The sequence below is a fragment of the Tachypleus tridentatus genome, chromosome 6 (assembly GCF_004210375.1).
Source record: "Tachypleus tridentatus isolate NWPU-2018 chromosome 6, ASM421037v1, whole genome shotgun sequence".
Lineage (NCBI taxonomy): Eukaryota > Metazoa > Arthropoda > Merostomata > Xiphosura > Limulidae > Tachypleus > Tachypleus tridentatus.
Window position 1 is genome coordinate 126,139,784 of NC_134830.1, and position 16,402 is coordinate 126,156,185.

The 16,402-nt window shown below is 32.0% G+C and overlaps 1 protein-coding gene across 1 annotated transcript; it reads left to right on the forward strand.

Annotated features, from left to right (window-relative positions):
- The first annotated feature begins 2,263 nt into the window (after positions 1 to 2,263).
- LOC143251721 (transcription elongation regulator 1-like) lies at positions 2,264 to 15,912 on the forward strand. Its single transcript, XM_076502964.1, is given in 7 exon segments — positions 2,264 to 2,284; positions 3,888 to 4,070; positions 7,985 to 8,122; positions 8,124 to 8,192; positions 13,772 to 13,929; positions 14,888 to 14,948; positions 15,508 to 15,912. Coding segments are annotated over 7 exon segments (771 nt in total). The 3' UTR covers positions 15,649 to 15,912.
- The last annotated feature ends 490 nt before the right edge of the window (positions 15,913 to 16,402 follow it).

Here is a 16,402-nt window from a genome sequence, read left to right on the forward strand (position 1 = left end):
GCCATATGGCATTGATATTCTTTTCATGTAAAGACCATTTAAATTACAGGAAAATGTTTTGAACTATAATATTCTTGTGCTTAAGTAGAAATATACTTTTATTTTTAAACATTGTGTACTGCATTCCAATACCAGAATTATGAAATGAAAAGTTTGTGGTTAACCTGTAAATTCTTGATATTATTAAAAACTACTTTTCATTTTACTAAATACAAAATAATCCAGATTCTTCTCTGGGATATAGTAAAGTTAAGCATCCAGTGTTTCAGATGCGTGGAACATTGAAACTATATTGACCAGAAAAAGTTTCCTAAATATAGGCAAGCATCACCTGTTTCATTTTTGTGTGGCTTTGAGTGTATTGTGCATGTAAACTCTTTATTAGAATTTTTTGCTATTCATTTAACTGATATTTTTGGAACTTGAGCATTGAGTAGTAATTTTTATTGGTAACCTGCCTTTGCTTTTTGTTTTACTTGAGTGCTATATTTTGTATAGTTCTTAGAATTTTATATTAAATAATAATAATAATATTGTAAATGATTACACTGGTTTACAAAAAAATTGAGGCAAGCACAAAAACCTAATTTGGGGGTGCTGAATTCAGATTTGAAATCCGTTTTTACTCATCACCTCTAGTTTTTTAGATATGCATACTGTACATTTTGTACACATACTGTACATAAAGGCGTATATCCATTCAGGGTTAATTTCTAATATTGTGTGACTTATGTCTTCTCTTTTAGTTATTATGCAATAAATGTAAGTGATAGCATTACATTATATATCAAGATGGATTTTGGCAGTTAAGCATAGCCAACACGTCTCAATCAACAGCCAGTAGTGCAGTGGCAGTCAGCGCAGGAGGTTGGTGTCCCTCGACGATTGTGTTACACAATCTTTTGGGTATATATTTGTATTACAATTTCCAACAACGCACATAATTATTATTGCCTTACATATGATTTAATTTTACAAAGTACTGTTGCTTTCTCTGTCTCTGGGATAGTCGAGCTGTATCCCAGCATTACAAGCAGAAAGACTGGGGGGTCTAGAAGCACTTTCGTTCCTGGCGAACACAGCGTCAAAGAGAATCCTCTGATTGACATGAAGAAGGTGCTCCTTCCTCCTCTTCACATCAAGTTTGGTTTGATGAAGAATTTCGTGAAGTCTATGGACAAAAATGGTGCTGCCTTCCAACACTTGTCTACTGTGTTCCCAGGTCTCAGTGCTGCTAAGCTCAAAGAGGGCATCTTTTGTCGGACCTCAAATCCGAAGTGCTGAAGGATACTGATTTTGAGGAGCTTCTACCTTAAAGGAACTGAGAGCATGGGAAGCATTTAAGTCAGTCTGTAGTGGCTTTTTGGTAACACACGTGCACAAATTACCAAGCCTGTATTGAGAAGTTGCTAAAGACTTATGAGGATATGGGATGCCGAATGTCATTCAAAATTCATTTTCTCCATTCCCACCTCAACTTCTTCCCTCCAAACCTTAGAGCAGTGAGTGATGAGCATGGAGAAAGATTCCACCAAGACATTACGAAGATGGAGAGCAACTACCAAGGCAAGTGGAACCCCAGCATGATGGGAGACTTCTGCTGGATGCTCTTGCGTGACATCCCGGAGGCAAAATACACCAGATCATCTAAGAAAACACACTTCTAACTGTCTGCGGTACTATGAATTGTGTACATTGTGTCATCCAAGTATATTTATTCCATCAATGTTCTTTATCTATCCTGTTTTATCTGTAATAAGCTGCTGCAACTGTTGAAATAAGCACGTATATACTCTGTATATACTAAAATGAGACTATTTAAAAGCCAGAAAACTAGAGGTGATAGAGCAAAACTGTTTATAAATTTGAATTCAGCACATCCAAATTAGTAAAAAACACCTATTCACATTCTTGCCTCAGACAAAAAATATTTTTTTGTAAACCAGTGTTATTAGATAAGAGTCAAAGAAAAATAAAGTTTATTCATGACAAAGGTATTTTTGTTAAAATGTAATAAAATAATGTTTAGCTCTAATTAAAAGTAATCTTTGTTATTAATTTATTTTTGTAATTATAGCTTTTTATCCTGTTCTGTTAATTGTGATTTGGCACTGTGTGCAAGTTTAATTTTTAAACATTTGAATTGACTAAGCTGGGGTAAAACTTTAGTGGTACTGATTATGAGGTAATAGAATAAATATTAAAGTGCAGTTTAAACAGTTGACACATCAATCACCATAGTGCATAATTTAAGTGGAAAATCATGACCTTGCATATTCAAATGGTAGGAATGTTTGTAGAGTAGTTTCAATTTATTATTTAATTGAACTTAACAATTTGGGCTAATTCACTTAACCCTATCAGGACAATGGCATTTTAAAACTAATTTGTATGTGAATTACATAGTTGCATTTAAAATTTGACTTAACAACTTTGCTATTCATGTATGTCAAAGAAATTAACGCTATAATGTATTTTATAATTAGCTTTTTTATGTTATGTGAGTTTAAATTCGGTTATTTAAAAAGAAACATTAAAAAATACTTAATCTGCAGTGCAGCTTTCTTGTCACATGATTCATGATCTGTTAAGAAATCTCCACTTTAGCAGAAGCTGAGTGTAAATGCACAAGCTTGCCATGGATATAAACATCTAGACAACACATAAGATACAAAGTTTTATGACTATAGTCTCTGGGAAAGCAAACTAAATTTTCAAACCCTTGATGGATGCCATGCTCAGCTTCTGTACTTCACTGTGAGATTTACAACATAAGTGTAACTAGTTGACACACAAGTGTATATTGTCATTAAAATAAGCTCAGTTTTCAGTATACTTCACAAATGGTTTATTTTAATTTGGTTTGTAGCTTTCATATTGAAGAAGAGATAACTGCCTCTAGTATTTATGTCTGTGTAATTGACTACAGCACTTACAGTGCTTTCTTACATAAGTATACTGTAGTTGGAGAGACAGTTAAACTCTATTTAGATCTTACTTTTGTATTATAATTAATTGTGTATGTTTTAAAAATCATATTTAGATGGTTTGGTGATTTTTTGTAATTTTAACTTGTCATTTGGATTGTGAAAGCTTTATAAAGCAGATGGCATGTAGATGTGCCAGCTTGTGTAAGAAACAAATTTCTGTGAAGAGTCTGCTGAAATAATTTCATAAAAGCCTGCAGACTTCAGTTGACATAAATATAGCAGAAAAGACTAAGAATTTGAAAATAAATCATGAGTGAAAAGATAAAATTGTGAAATTATGCATATATGAAAAGGGTGACTAGTGAATTTCTTTGAAGAGTTGAAAGGTGAATACATATTTCTCTTTGTTAATATTAAACATTTCACTGAACTGTACGTTCATGATAATAGGTAGTTAGTGATGTGGTAGAGAAAATGAAAAATAGAATATAAACATTTACCTTAAAAAACTTCTGATATTAATTTAAGAGACTGTAGATGGGATTATGAAAATGAAATTTAGAAAATGTAAAATAAAAATGTGTTTTTATACTTCATATAAAAATCAATTTCCAGAGTCCGAGTGCAGATAACTATTTTAAGTAACGAATTTTTATTAGAAATAGAAAAAACTTTTTCTGAAACATAATACTTTATGGAACATTCTTCTCAAATTTCAAACAGTTCCATCCATTAGTTTTATTCTTCAAAGACAGTTCATAATATTTATGTATTTTTTTTCTAGGGATATGTATCAATGAATGCTGTGGTATTTTAATTATATATGCATTTTACTATGTATTTTAATATTCCACTTGTTTTGTTTGGTACTACCACCTTCCTGTTTGGAAGAGTTATGTTGTGAAAAAACATATAATTACTAATATCAACAATTTATATGGTTCTGTAAATCTGTAGGATTCTGAAGATGAAACAAGCAAAGATAGGGAAAAACAGAAAAGGATAGAAGCTAGCTTACGAGAGAGAGAAGAAGAGGTTCAGAGAACTTTATCGACTCATCTTCGTGAGCGTGATAAGGAAAGGGAACAACACAAACATGATGAGGCAGTTCAACACTTTAATGCATTGTTGGCTGATTTGGTAGGTTGTTGTTGTTGTCAGTAAGTTTAAATGTTTTTAATAATATTTCATTTGCACTCCTTAAAAAAAAATAAAATAAAATAAAACTGCATGATTGTTTAAATAAAAATGCCTATATTACCAGAGAGGAGCAATAATAATTATAATATATAGAAATATAATTAGAACTTTATTAGGATTTTGTTATATTCTTTAGTTTAATGCTCTGGTACTACTATACTGTGTATGATTTTCTAATCTTTATTTGGTTATTTATGGCTCATATAGAAAGTTCCAGACAAAATCACACCCATTACATTATGTTCAACCTTCTTCTGGATTATCAACAACAAAAGATTTTGAGAAACATTTACTTTATTTCTACTATCTTATGCATCCTTTACTGTACATCTCACAAGGTTGTATTTATTTGCATTAAAAATATAATAAAACTTCTTTTTGTTTATGTTACACAATTTAGTATAGGTTAAAATCATAGCTAATAATCCATATTTTAATGGGAAATAACTTTTCTTAATTTTATAAAGCAGTATTATACAAAATCTGGATATCCCCTGTTTTGAGATATGACATTTTCTTTAGGCAATTCCTTCTTGTTTATTTTATTCACCACCTCTTCAATAAGTAGGAAATTTAACAGAAATTACTCACTAAAATTGTCATCACTTAGACATACACACACAAAAAAAATATAGCTTTCAATTTTGTTTGGTTACAGAGCCATCATATAGAAAATCAGACCTCTTGCCAGCCTCACTTGTCACATCCTCTTTTACTTTTAATACTGTATTATGTATAACCACTAGAAAGCCAATGTTTTAATTTGTCACATGATGTATTATGTTGTTTTTTGAGTAAAAAATTATCATTTTCTCTCTTAGTACAAGCTCCTTTCAATGGGAAAGATAAAACCAGCTTGGATGAACTTGTTATTGCTCTTGTGACATAATTAGAAAGCCAAAAAATTGTGTTAATTGTGGGAGATTGCCTGCTTTTTTGCATGTTATTATTCTGCATTCTTTAGTGCATTATTTAATTAAATAACAATTACTTGTTAGCAGTAGCTCATGGATAATGTAATATGATATCATAACTTGAGATTCACATTATCCAAATGATTTGCAACTTATAATGACATGAATAGTAGTGTTAGGTATGGTTCAAAGTGGAATAGAACAATAACATTTAAGCAAAATTAGATGTATACTTTTATGAATTTAAAACTACTTTGGATAAATAAACATATTTTTATGCTGCAGTTTGAAGTCATTCTAGTAAGAAGGTAATTTAGATTTTTTTTTTCAGTGGTTGCAAGATCTTCAAAATTCAATAACCTTCTATATTGTTATGGTAGAGAAAATAACATATATAAAGTTTTACTGAAAACAAACATTTGAAATGTATTTAAGAAGTTTTAGAAATTATGGAAATACAAGATTTTTGAGACGAAGAAAATTATTTTTAATCTTAACATGAAGATCACTGTTAAGGAGGTCCAGTAAAAATACACTATATGTTCATAGACAATGTTTTTATAGTTTATTAAAAGTACTTCACTAAAATTTTTTTTTTTGTGAAAGACTAATCATTTTTACTGGAAGGTAGCCAGATTTTATGAAGATGTACATAATATATTAAAGGTTAGTAGTATAAAAGCTATAAAGACTTTAAATGAGTACAGAAATGTCACATGATCAATGATATTGATCAAGCCTGTGTTCAGAAAGTTAACAGTATAGGTTACAGTAATACGTTGTAAGTAAATTCCTTTCCTGATAGGTTTTTATACAGAACAATGGACAAGTTGAACTAACGTTAACATTAACTTTTAAGTTAAAATTTTGTTGATTTCTGGTTAAGACAAATCATTATAATTCATATACTCTTAAAAAAAGGAAACAAAAAAGGCAAAATATGAGACAAATTGTTAACAAGTTTATTCCGAGTAGTTTTGTATGACATGTGTGAAACTTTGCACATTCACTGCTGAACATCCAAAGTCTGCAAAGGCGAAGTCCACCGGATGTTGCGATCTTGTGCAGGCGTGGTCACACGAGGTCTGCCAGATAGTGGACGGTCACGAGTTGATCCATGTTGTTGGTGACGATTCCATAGCCTTGTGATAATGCTTGGGTGGACATTCACAGCTCTGACAACATCTGATCGAGATTCGCCTGCTTCCAAGCGACCAATGGTGTTGTTGCGTTGTGCTTCAGTCAGTCTTGGCATAACTGTATTGCGTGTCGGTGGCTTAACACTGAGCTATGGAAACCGAGAACCCGTCACTTTTATAGGGATTTTGCACATGTTGCACTTGCAGACATGCAGATCTCTCAAACAAATTTATTGGACATGCATGCGCTTTTGGCGAAAAATCCGATGTTTTCCTCCGTTTTCAAAGTGCACAACTTTTATTGTCATTTTGGTCTAACAATCAGTGCCTTAACACGTGTAACATCATATACTCTGAGCTTGTAATGTTATTACATATATTTTTCTTTAAAATAACAAAAATATCCCTTTCGCATTTCTTGTTTTGAAGAGTATAGTTTGTTAGTCAAAACGAGTATATTTCAGCAGTACCCTACTAGGTCCACATTGATTGTATTCTCGTATGTACGTATTAGTTATGTAAATTTAATGTTTACAGATCAGGAATGGATACAGTATAGTTTATAATGAAATTTTTAAGAGGCATGTGTAATCAAAACAAAGACATTATAATTTTTATTTTTGGTGTGGAACTGCATTATAGTAAACAAAGAATTGAGTATAATAAAACAGTTTTGGTATTTTGCCACTTTGTTACAGTCCATGTTGTATTTACAGTCAGGTTCTGTTTCCTGACTACATCTTGACAATAATTCTGCAGTTTAGTTTTTAATATAAATCTATCTTGTCCAAAATACACCACTCCTCCCTCTAGGCTATCTATCTATAATTTATCTAGTGTAAGAGGACAAGTCTTAGCACCAATATATAAAGTTTGTATGGAATAATGTAAATACCTATTTCTTTTATCTAGCTGTTTGAGTTGAATGGATAGGTCATGAAAATAACATGACTTGAGTTGCTTTTCCAAGTGGAGATCCTTTTTGAATATGTTTCATACTACTGTCTAGATGATATTGACAACTTTTTTTACTGAATTTTATACAAGATGCCTACTCTGTCTGCTACAGCTGGAATGCAACTTATTTCAGGTTTCTTTCTCAGTAGTCCTATTGCCCCAAGTTGATCCTTATATTTTTGTTTTCAAATTCCATGAAGTACAAGGAACATTCTTAATTCTCAGTCTTAACAAATCTTTATGATCTGAATGGATGAATATTTTGTATAAGAAAAGGTTGTTTCATACCTTTTTTCAAAGAACTCATGTTTTGATAGCTTCATACTACCTGTAAAATTCCAAGCAACTTCAAATGTAGTTCTGATACGTACCAGCCCACCAAGACATCGTAGTGATGATTGACTCTTTTGCTCTTATGGACATACATAATGTCCCTATCCAAAGCACTGCCACGGGCATGTTATGTAACTTTAAGTTAACCTTAAAAAGTGTGGTACTGAATAAATGTTCTGAGAAATGGATGTATATTGAAATAGCTAATTTCATAATCAATATTAAAAGTCATAAATGTTGTATATTAATTTTTAAAATAAATGCTCAGATAATTATTTTACTTAATACTGGTTACAGTCTGAGAACATATTTGTTTTTGTGTAATGTAATAAGCAAGATTTTTGTAATTATACAGCACCACATGTTTTTTGTGTACCTAAAAACATATTTTTTATTTTAATCTAAAACATGAAAGGAAAAGACTTCAAAAAAAGAAGATTAATATATGCATATGAAAATGTAAAAATATAGACAGCATAGATGGTCCTTCTCATATTGTTATGGCTGATAGGTTGAAACTCTGATGCGAAGTTGGCGAGAGGCAAAGAAAGCCCTCAGAAAAGATCATCGCTGGGAGATGGTGGAATCATTAGATCGAGAGGAGAGAGAAAAGCTGTTTAATGAACACATTGAGGCCTTAAACAAAAAGAAAAAAGGAAAAGTTCAGAGAACTGCTAGAAGAAACAACAGAAATCACTTTGACATCTTCATGGAAAGAGGTGGGAATTAGCCAAATTTAGATTATTATTAAAATGTTTGGAACTTTAATGAGCTTTAGTTTAAATTACAGGGCCCTATACAGTCATATATTTAGACATCATTCAGTAAAATGCGTACTGGAAAGAAACTGTGGATAATACAGTTTGCAAATCAGATGGCTAATAATCAGTTTAAAACTATGTGACAGGGGATGAAGCATAATTTTATTTAAAAAAATTAAACATTGAGAGTGGTATTGTAACAACATATTCTTTTTTTCTTATATTAAATATGAGTTTTAAATTCTTTTATAACAAGTTCATTTTTCACTACTCATGGTTTAAGCACTGAAAATATAATAATAAAAAGGATTTAGTATATATTTTTTTCAAAATTGTATAGAATTGTTTATTTAATGTTCGTGTAGGAAACTTTTATACTGCATTGAAAAATTTGTAAAATAGATTTTTGAAGTGCATAGTGAAAACTATCTTCTTGCTTTAGTCAAATATGGTAATAACATGGAGTAATTTGCTTTCTGTGTGAAAATGGACCAAGCTTGGTCTAGTTGCTGGTGTTGGTCTGAGCTTTGAGGTGTGATGCCAGTATTCCTACTCTGCATGTTCATTAGTAGGAACTTAATAAAGGTGACAGCTATTCATGTTATTTGGTTCAAAGAGTCAAACTAAATCCAGAATGAAGCAAGTGTTTTTGGCTGTCTACTCTATTTATAATGGCTATACCTGGCCATTTAACCTTTTAAATGGGGGTAAGTTAAAGTGTACATGTCATTACCTTTTTACAGGATTAATTCAAAATTACACGTATAAATTTATACAAATAAACTTAGCTTCAAAGTTCAGTTAATAAATAAATTTTATTGTTATATGTTTTAATTTCCAAATAAAAAAGAAGGTATTTGAATTATCAGTCTTTTCTGTATCTTATGCCACTTGTTTGCTCTAAATTACACACATTGGATAATCTTTTCTCCTCTATTGGAGCCTCTGCTTTTTGTTGCAAGTGACATACTTATAGATATTGCCAAACCATAATGTAAGTTTATAGCCTGCAGTTGTTTTGTTTTATGTTGATATAAGTCAGAAAGACCAAACCACTAATGTACTTTTCTGTTTAATATCTTCTAAAATGATACTACTTTCTTTCACCCAAAGCTATCTCAGTCTTGATCTGCCTACCATCTTAAGCATTTCTAAAATTTTAAACAGCACATCAGTCTGTTATATCCCTTCCTTTTTTCACACCCCTCAGTGTGAATTCCTGTCTTTGGTGAGGAGACCTCCCAGGGAAGGTTCTGTTCTTTCAATTTACCTCCTCTGGGATCTAAACATCCACCCAGTTGTTTGGCATGCATGGTGACCCATGAAGGGGAGGAGAGGATCCTAGTGGTTGAGGGGTCTAACCCAAACACACCACTTTGGCCTTGAATTCCTGTAGACAGGCAGCCTTGGGATGACCCCCCTCCCTCTAGGGTCATTCAGCTAGTCTACTTGGGCTAGTGTCAACCAAGTACCAGCTTTGGATGTTCTCAACAGGTGTTGTGGACATTGTATCTGATGCAGGTGTTTGGGTATAGTGCTCACAACACCCTGGCATTGCTGTAGTGTCTTTGTTTGGCATTGTAGTGCATCCCTTAGTAGGGCTTCCATGGTAGGTGGAGTCAGTGGGCACCAAAACATTTTTTTATTATGGATCCTCCAAATAAAAACTTAAATAAAATAGTGAAAAAAACAGCCCATAGGTAAACGACCACGTCTTGAAGATTCTGAGCAGCAATCTTTATAATCTGTAACACCTGTACCTCATTTTTTTTATATTACATTCTCTTTTAGACAAACTTTCAGGGCAAATGTCTCCCTTTTTTATTCAGAAGGGACGAGAGGGACTTGCTGGCTCTCCAAAGTCAGTCAAAAAGCTTTGCTGTGGTGACATCCATATCTAAACACAGTGAAATTCTCTTACATTCAAAGGTAATTGGGGAATATACCCAATGACTTTACACCCCATGCTACTTTGAATTTGTCATGAGGAGTTATACTTTTAGAGGAATTTAAAGAACATCCCTGAGTTGGAGATTCTTGCTGGTCTCTCCACACAAGGAGTTTCTGCAGTGAGGCATATCTCCACTTGCAAAGATGGAATTATGATGCTGTCCAATATTCTCATTTTAACATTTACATCACTGCAACCATCAAAACAAGTTATCTTAATTCTAAGGTATAGCCATATGTTCCAAACCCTCTCAGATGTTTCCAGTGTCAGCTGTTGTGGTCACTGGAAGATGTCATGTCCTGGTTCCTTGATGTGTGCTCATTAAGGTGGCAAGGACCACGATGCTTCCAAGCGTGAAACAGACCCTCATTGCATCAATTGCAATGGCTCTTACCCATCCTACTTTTGTTCTTGCCCTAAGTGGCTGGAAGAAAAAAAGGTGCAGAGTTTGAAGGCGGTTCAAAACATTACTGACCCTCAGGCTCGAAAGTTGCTGCTGCACTTCATTCCACTACTACATTGGAGTGCAGACAGATCTCTCTGTGCCTCCAATAGAATCGTTCTCAAACCATGTGAAAAGTCTTTTGACCTCCACAGTCAACAAAGTTGATGAATCAACATCAACACCCATCTCTGTCCCTGACGTTCATTCCAGCAAACCATAAGATCCACTTCCTTTGGTTCCTGGTATGGGCATTTCCTCAATTACATCTTTTTCTTCCACCCCAAGATGCAGAACAATCATTCCCTCATGTCCTCAGTTGCTGGAATCCTCTTCCAACAGCAACGACCTGCCCAATCGAGCTAGGGCAGGATCCATGAAGGTTGACAGACTTTTCTCAAATAAAGATGATAAAGAAAAAAGACATGGTTGTAAACAGAAGGGCTCTCAACCCAATTTGCCTATACATAAATAAAAATAGCCACCTTGATACAAAGGAACTGTCGAGGTTTAATTTCTAATCTGAATGACATCAAAGCACTGATTGCTTCCTACCATACTGTATGTCTTTCCTTACAGGAAACATTTCTGCAACTTGCCAATACAGTCACCTTTCAGCAGTTTTATATGTACAGAAATTACAGGCTGTGTGATGGACAAGTGCATGGAGGGGTGGCACTGTTGTTTGATCAGAATGTGCCCACCTTGTCTTTGCCACTCAACACACCCTTGGAGGCCATAGCCGTCCATGTTTCCTTTGGTCATACCATCACTGTTTGTTCTCTGTACTTGTCTCCTGAAGAGACCTATGATCAGTCAGGCCTTGATGCTCTTATTGAACAGTTGGCATATTCTTTTTTAATCCTGGGAGACTTTAATGTACATAATTCCTTCCCTTCTGGGGAAGTACTGATATTGATGGGAGGGGTCGTTCAGTATAGTGTATTCTCTCAGATCACAACCTTTCTCTTTTCAATACTTGTTCTTATACTTATTTTCATTCATCTCATCAGTTCTTTACTGCTATTGATCTCTCAGTTTGCTCCACTTAACTATTCTTCAACTTTTCATTGAGAGTCAACAATAACCCATGAGGCAGTGATTATTTTTCTATAATTTTGAGATAGGCTGACCGTGGTTGATGCCACCCAACCTGCATGACTTGGTTAAATGTTAGAGTATGAAATGATTATTAAGTTGGTCAATTTGACCAACTGTATGTTGAGTGAGTTAGCTCTTTCCATAAAGATGTCATTTTCTGCACATTTCATGAGGTTTTACTTAATTAAATTTAAGACTTAATTAAAAGACACAGTTATCATAGTATACAAATATATCTGGCACCAAAACAGCTAATTATCCATATTTTAGTATTATAGAAGTTTTAGGTTCTTACTTTAAGGATATGATGTTTAAAAAAACTTCCATTTCCCTGTTATAAGAATTGTGACCTTTGTTTTCTAGGCATCCTCTTTTTTTATAATTTATTTCCACCCTCCATAAATTACAAAACTTAATGTTAGTTACTAATTATAATACTTTCATTGCTCAGGTAAGTAATTATTTGGTTACAGAGTCATAATCTAGAAAGTCTCATCCCTCATGTCATACCCTCTCTTTTACAAATTAACATTAATTCTTTCTTATGCTCAATACTATATTATTTGTAACCAAGAGAAAGCCACCCAAAGTATTAATCTGTCAAATAACTTATTATTTTATGCTGTTTTCTATACAGAAAATAGTTCTAACTTTATTCCAATTAGAAACACATTAGTGAGCATAACTAAATATTTATAATTGTTCTTGTCACATAGTTATAAAACCAGAACAATTTTGAGTTATAGGACATTGTCTGCTTTTTACATGCTACTATTCTTTTTTTGTTGTTGCATTTTTAATTAATTGGAAACTTTTAAGTGCAATAGTACTGTTACCATAGCAAAAGTGGGTTAAGTTTTCTTTACAGCAAATTAAAATGAAGACTCGGTCAAGTACTGTATTTCTTGTTTTCTGTGTGTATTCTTTACTTATGATTACCAAACTAACTAATATCTAAAAATTAGAAATATTTTTAGATTAGATTAGGTATAATAAATAATAATAATAAATTTCCATGAAGTATCTTCCTGAGGTATGTTACTTTGAGTTGATCAGGTAATGGGACCTAGATGGTGTCTAAGTGATTTACAACTTTGTGTTGTGTGAATATTGGTTGCACATCATTCAAAATGCAATAAAATAATTACATTTAAATATAAATAGATGCATTCTCTAATGCTATGTATGATCAACAAATGTAGTTTCATGGTACAAGTCAAAGTTGTGTGAGAAAAAGAGAAAGGTTATTTAGATTGATTTCCAAGTATTTATTTGCTGATTATAAGGTTGGTAAAATTGACCAACCTGGCATAGAGTTGAGGTAGAGAATATAACAGCTAAAATATAAGGTTTTACTGAAAAAAAACATTTGAAATTTATTTAGGAAGTTCTATAAATTATGTAAATACAACTTGACAATTTTCAGATGAAGAAAATTGTTTTTAACCTTGACGTGAAAATCGCTTTTCATTTTGAGCAGTCAACACTTTCACTTCTTATATTTGTGGAGAAATATTTAGGAAAAATACTCCACTAAAAATTTGGATTTTTTTTGTCAACAAAAGATTTATTCCTTACTGATAACTTGCAAAATTTTGAAAATATACACAAAACATATTAGAGCTAATAGTACAGAAAAGTCATTTTGGGGTTACAAGCTTGGCTGATTCAGCCTAGCCCATAGTGAGAGTGTTAACAGTTTCTGTATTGTTATTGAAGGTTTTTCCATGATATTCCTACAATCCTCACACAGTGCTCTTGTCTATTTTATTTGATTCTTTTTTGCCAGAAGGATACAGGAACCTTGATTCTCAAACATGTTGGCCTTATATAACTGAAAAATAATGTAGTCTTTACTAAATGTTCATGTTATAGATCTGCTAAATAAAATGATTTTCTCATGATTATTTACTATCTGCTTTTGTGTAAATATTGTCATTTATAAATCTGTATAGTGCACCTAATATGTTTATTTAATTTATGCATTTAGCATATGAATGCCTGCACATGCCTAAAACTAACAGATAGTTTTGATTGATAAAGGTAAAGAAGTTGATAAAAGAAGACCCTCGTTATACAAAGTTCTCTTCAAGTGATAGAAAGTGTGAGCGTGAATTTAAGGATTATCTGAAAGACAAGTTGAATACTGGCAGAACTGATTTCCGGGAACTTCTAAAGGAGACAAAAATTATCACATACAAGTAGGTCTCTTAATCCTATTTTTGGAAAGTTAAGTCATATTAGTTTTAGGATTTTTGCAATTTATCAGTGGAAAAGCTAAGGTTTTCAGTGCCTGGGGACAAAGTCAGTTTTTTCGCTTCCTCAAGATGTAAGCCATAATTCCTAATTATGTAACATCAATTTGGCACCCCTGATCCTGTGCCTGGGGACAGATGGTAGCTCCTTGCCCCCGCTCTAGCTACCCCACTGGATCTTACGTGTATTATTACCTTTTGAAAGTACTGTATTGATTTGTATGTTTGCTAAAATGAAAGGGACATTGAGATGGAAATTAGAATTTGTATTTCTTTGTACTTTTTCAGTCTTAAAAGATGTGAAAGTATGTTTTACTGTCAAATTAAAATTACTGTTTTCTTTCCAACTATTGTTTTACAGATTAGCTTCTGAACAGTCTATATTTGGAAACAGCTAATAGACATAGATGTGGTTCAATGATTTTATTTGAATAAAATTTATTCAAATTTTATTTTAATAAATTTAATTTGTTTTCATACTGTATTCATTTTTATGTATGGATACTAATTGTGAGTGAAGTCAAAATTTTGCAATTTCTTTTCCACAGAAATATTATTTGGTATAATTTCCTTAGTGCATGAATAAACAACTTATTTATCTCTCCCTTTTTTCTGTTATTTTGCAATAACATTTTCTTAGAATTACCTTGACTGCTAGAACCATTGTTGTAAATGTACTTATCTTCTTAAATCAGAATTAAAAACTTCTTAAAGCTGAAGTGCTGTTAAAGGTTTTGAAATGTCAAACAGAAATGTTTAATTTTAGAATGCATGTGTGTTTTCATTGAAATCTATCAAAGAGTAAAATGGGTATATTTTCTGAAATAAACTCATTTTTAAGAGACATTTTGGTTCAACATTTTGTAACGAATTATGGTAGCTGATGAGTTGTATTAATATCTAGGTCAAAGAAGATGATTGAAGAATCAGAACAACATTTAATAGACATAGAAACAGTTCTTCAGGTTGGTTGATATTCATCATTTATTGTTTAGAAGTTAGTATTACAGTATCACATGTAAATAAGAACATTTACTAGATGTAGAAACAATTCTATAGGTTGGTAATACACATAATTTCTTTGTAAAGTTGTGATTACTCCTGTATATTATGTAAATAAGAACATTTAATAGACATAGAAACAATTCTACAGGTTGATGATGTATATCATTTATTGTGTAAGGTAGTTAGTACTACAACATCTCTTGTAAGTAAGAACATTTAATAGAAACAGTTATAGAGGTTGGTGATATACATAGTTTATTGTGTAAAGTAATTGTTACTACAATATCTCATGTAAATAAGTTTTGGTTTTTTTTAAGTAACGAATGTTTTGATATAAGCATAAAGTAAACAAGGAAAGTTTAATTTTTATCGAAGGAAGTTATAAAATTAAGTTTATATAAAACTGATAAACATTCAATGCTTAAATGTTTCTGAGAAGTGTTTTAATCTGTAAATGATGGTATATTTGATTGAAATATCAGTAGAATTCATTATAGTTTTCTGCTTGTAACCTTTCAGAAAGACAAGCGTTATCTCATCTTAGATAGTATATCAGACGAACGACGTAAACTTCTCATGGCATACATTGAAGATCTTGATAGACGTGGTCCCCCACCTCCTCCTACTGCGTCTGAGCCTTCTCGTCGTTCTAACAAGTAGTTTGTATTTTATTCTGTTTTAATATACTTCCAGTATGACTATTATTTCATTTTATGACTAAAATAAACATCTAAAGATAAACTAAAATGGTTGGAGCCTGTCTTCTTACTGTACTTTTTACAAGTTTTATGCAGTTTTATTGTCTTCTTTTGTAAGAAAACACCTGCATATTTTTGCAAGTATACTGTTGATAATGAGATTGGATGTATGTAATAAACTATTATTCCTTCAGTTTTGCCATGAATAAAACTTACTGTCAAGGTTTATTTGTTTATTGCTGTTTTTTTAACACTAACTTTCCATCTGAGTCTTACTTTTCAATAGCTGCAAATTTTAAAAAAATATTTTTAGAATGATAAAAAACTTTTAGATATAGTTTAGCTTATTATAAATTGTTTATACTGAAAAAACAAATTGGTTGTTTATTAAGTAACAGGTTGCACATGAACAAATAACAAAAATCTATAAAGTTTTGTTGACCACAATCATTTTTATAGCTATTCCATCTTATAAACTTTAATTTAAGAATTTTAAGTTAATTAATCAAACCGGAATAAGTTCTTTATGTTGCATTAAGAATTTATTTCTATATGTGTGAATAAGAAAGTGTTGATTACACAAGAAAAGTTTAAAACAGTTACACTTTGAGTTGTATTTGTTTGCAATCTAACTGTATGATTGATGTATTTTTACAGTTTACTGGCTTAAAAAACATTGCAGCTGATTAGGTACTACTAACAATCTGTTTAACAAA